This window comes from Teleopsis dalmanni, unplaced genomic scaffold (assembly GCF_002237135.1).
Source record: "Teleopsis dalmanni isolate 2A unplaced genomic scaffold, ASM223713v2 unscaffolded_contig_0286, whole genome shotgun sequence".
In the NCBI taxonomy this organism is placed as follows: domain Eukaryota; kingdom Metazoa; phylum Arthropoda; class Insecta; order Diptera; family Diopsidae; genus Teleopsis; species Teleopsis dalmanni.
In genome coordinates this window covers 818-3,840 of record NW_024031668.1, presented here as the reverse complement: position 1 = coordinate 3,840, position 3,023 = coordinate 818, and the positions used below count along the sequence as shown (strand labels likewise).

Here is a 3,023-nt window from a genome sequence, read left to right as displayed (position 1 = left end):
TGCAATAGAAACTGGTTCAAATGCCAGATTCCTAAACAGAAGCAACACTGAATCGATTCAAGTGTCGATTCAGTTTCAATAAGAAACGACTTATTGAACATTTTTGGTGACCCCGACGTGATCCACCGTGAGGATCACGTTATCATCAATCCAGTGAACCTGCTCAGAAGGGTATTATTGCTGTATTTACAACCATGGAAGTCATGGCAGTATTGATTGCCAAACAATCAGAATTGAGAAAACAAATCCAACAACTGATCACTAACTTCAAAAAGGACTCAAAAGAGAGGAAGACATCCCCTCGCTACTATGAAGAGCGTATTAGGCGACTCAACGAATTATGGGAACAATATGAACATAACGACACACAAATCAGGAATTTACCAGATTTGGATACGAGCGTTTCATATTTTACCAACAACTACTTTCAGGAAATCAAGGGATTATTTGAAAAATATGAGCAGATTTTCGAAAATTAATTGTCAACCAAAATACCTCCAACACCTTCCTCAAAGGAGTCAGCAACGACAGCACGTCAACCGATGCCGTCACCGAGGGAAGGACAATATAGCACGAGTATAGCACGAATGATACACAAGCAAGGTGCAATTTGTGTATCACTGAAGCGACTCATAGCAGGCATCAATCGTCAAACAGGCGTTCAGATGAAATCCTTTTATGAAGTGAATATGGCAAGAATTGAGAAGCTATGGAATGAGATTGAAGCCATTAATTTTGAAATTTGGGAGTACACCAACAATCCGACTACAGCGGGATATAAACTCGATGAGTATCTCGAAATAGAAGAATTGGTTCAGTCAACTTTAATTTCGTTAGCTTCAATGAAAGCAAATAATGAACAATTACAACAAGAAATCAGTAAACCAGACAGCGCTGGGATATCACTGCCTAAGGCAACAATACCAAAATTCGATGGCGATTATTTGAAGTGGTGTCAATTCTATGATTTGTTCATCGAAGCAGCACAAGCAGCAGCTTTCTAACGCTCAGAAAATGTGGTATCTCAAAGGTAGTTTAACAGGAGAAGCAGAAGGTTTAGTCCGACACCTGTCAATAACCAACGAGAATTATCAAACGGCATGGAATTTGCTACAAGAACGATATCACAACAAAAGAATTATTGTAGCAACAATCATTCAAAGAATTCTAAATCAACCAATCCTTCAGCGACAGAAATAAGGACACTCCATGATGTTACTTTTGAAGGATTGCTGGCACTGAAGAATGTGGGACTCGAAACTGATTCATGGTCGCCGCTACTGCTTCATAGTTTGCTCCTCAAACTAGATAAGCAGCCTCGCATTTTGTATGAACAGTCGCTGACTCACCCAAGAGAGATTCAGTCGATTAAGGAGTTCATGGTTTTCCTGGAATCACGATTCCAGTCCTTAGAGGCGATTGGCCATAGGGAGAAGCCATGCTCAGCAAAAACCCTTGCCACAACTATGGGAAAGGCAAATATATACACCTGTAAGTTCTGTAATAATGGATCACATCCGATATATTATTGCAAAACATTCTTGCAATCAGCACCACAATGTCGTATCAAGACAGTACAAAAACTTAGACTGTGCTTGAACTGCTTACGTACAGGCCATAGGGCAGCAGAATGCAAAAGTTCCCGGTGCAACAAGTGCAGCAAGGACCACAATTCGTTGTTGCACTTATCAGAGTCTTCCAAGACAACACACAAATCGATCAATGTCAAATCAGATTCATCGGTTGAGAAACCCGGTCATCAACCTTCTACTGTAATCACAGCATTAACACAAAAAAAGGGATACGTTCTTCTTAGTACAGTTAATATGAAAATAGCTACGTTTGATGGTAATTTCATTGAGTGCAGAGCAATACTCGATTCTGGATCACAAATAAACTTAATCACAGAAAAACTGGCAAGAAAATTTAAATTGCAGTTACATTCATCACCGTTATGGATAGAAGGAATTGGTAGAAGCAAAAGAGACACAAAATACAGTGTGACAACAAAAATTCAGTCTCGAATTAATGATTTCAATGTAAATATCAACGCATTCGTGATGCCATGAATTATCTCAGCCCAACCAACACAGTGTCTGGACACTTCCTGAGAATATAAAATTGGCTGATCCAGACTTCGCGAATCCAAATCAAATTGACTTATTAATTGGAGCAGAATTCTATCACAGCTTTTTATCGATTGGTCAAATCAAAATAGGTGAGGGTCTACCTGCACTTCAGAACACGGTTTTCGGATGGATATGCAGTGGCAAAGTTAGCAACGGTAATCAAAAATTACTTACCTGTGGCATGTGCAGCGAAGCTGACGACGAAGCATTGGATAATATACTTACTAAATTCTGGCAATTGGAGGAAATCAATCAAACGGATGACAAATTCACTGATGCAGAAAAGAAATGTGAAAAATCTTTTGCTCAAAATACTCACCACAATTATGAAGGGCGATTTGTCGTGAAACTACCATTTAAGGAGGATACAACTGTTCTTGGTGAATCCATGCAGATGTCGATGAATCGGTTTTTTAGTCTTGAACGTTGGCTGTTGAAGAATTCTGAACTAAAGAAGATGTACGTTGACTTCATGCGAGAGTACGAACATCTCGGCCACATGGAAAAAATCAATCAGGATGATATAATGCATCCACATTACATTTTGCCACATCATTGTGTAATCAAGGCAGATAGTACTACAACAAAGCTTCGAGTGGTGTTTAATGCATCTGCAAGAACATCAACCGGAGTCTCACTCAATGATATCATGCATAATGGTCCAGTCGTGTAGAACGAACTCTCATCCATTTTACTGCGTTTCAGGAAACCACGCTCATTTTTACAACAGATATTGAAAAGATGTATCGACAGATACTAGTTGATCCAAGAGATGAATATCTTCAAATCATTATCGGGCGAGAGTCACCAGAAGAAAACTTGTGCTATTACAAATTAAAAACGGTAACGTATGGCACAAGAGCAGCGCCGTATCTGGCAACTAAGTGTCTACAA

At 39.4% G+C, this 3,023-nt stretch overlaps 1 protein-coding gene across 1 annotated transcript; it reads left to right on the top strand.

The window, feature by feature from the left end:
- The first annotated feature begins 1,100 nt into the window (after window positions 1-1,100).
- On the top strand, window positions 1,101-2,802 carry LOC119663312. Its single transcript, XM_038072932.1, has 2 exons — window positions 1,101-2,000; window positions 2,080-2,802. Exons 1-2 carry the CDS (start codon window positions 1,101-1,103, stop codon window positions 2,800-2,802), a joined length of 1,623 nt encoding a protein of 540 aa, XP_037928860.1.
- The last annotated feature ends 221 nt before the right edge of the window (window positions 2,803-3,023 follow it).

Coding starts and splice junctions, on each gene's coding strand:
- LOC119663312 (XM_038072932.1), top strand. CDS start 1,101: ATGGAATTTGCTACAAGAACGATATCACAACAAAAGAATTATTGTAGC. Junction 2,001..2,079: donor AAAGAGACACAAAATACAGT/GTGACAACAAAA, acceptor GAATTATCTCAG/CCCAACCAACACAGTGTCTG.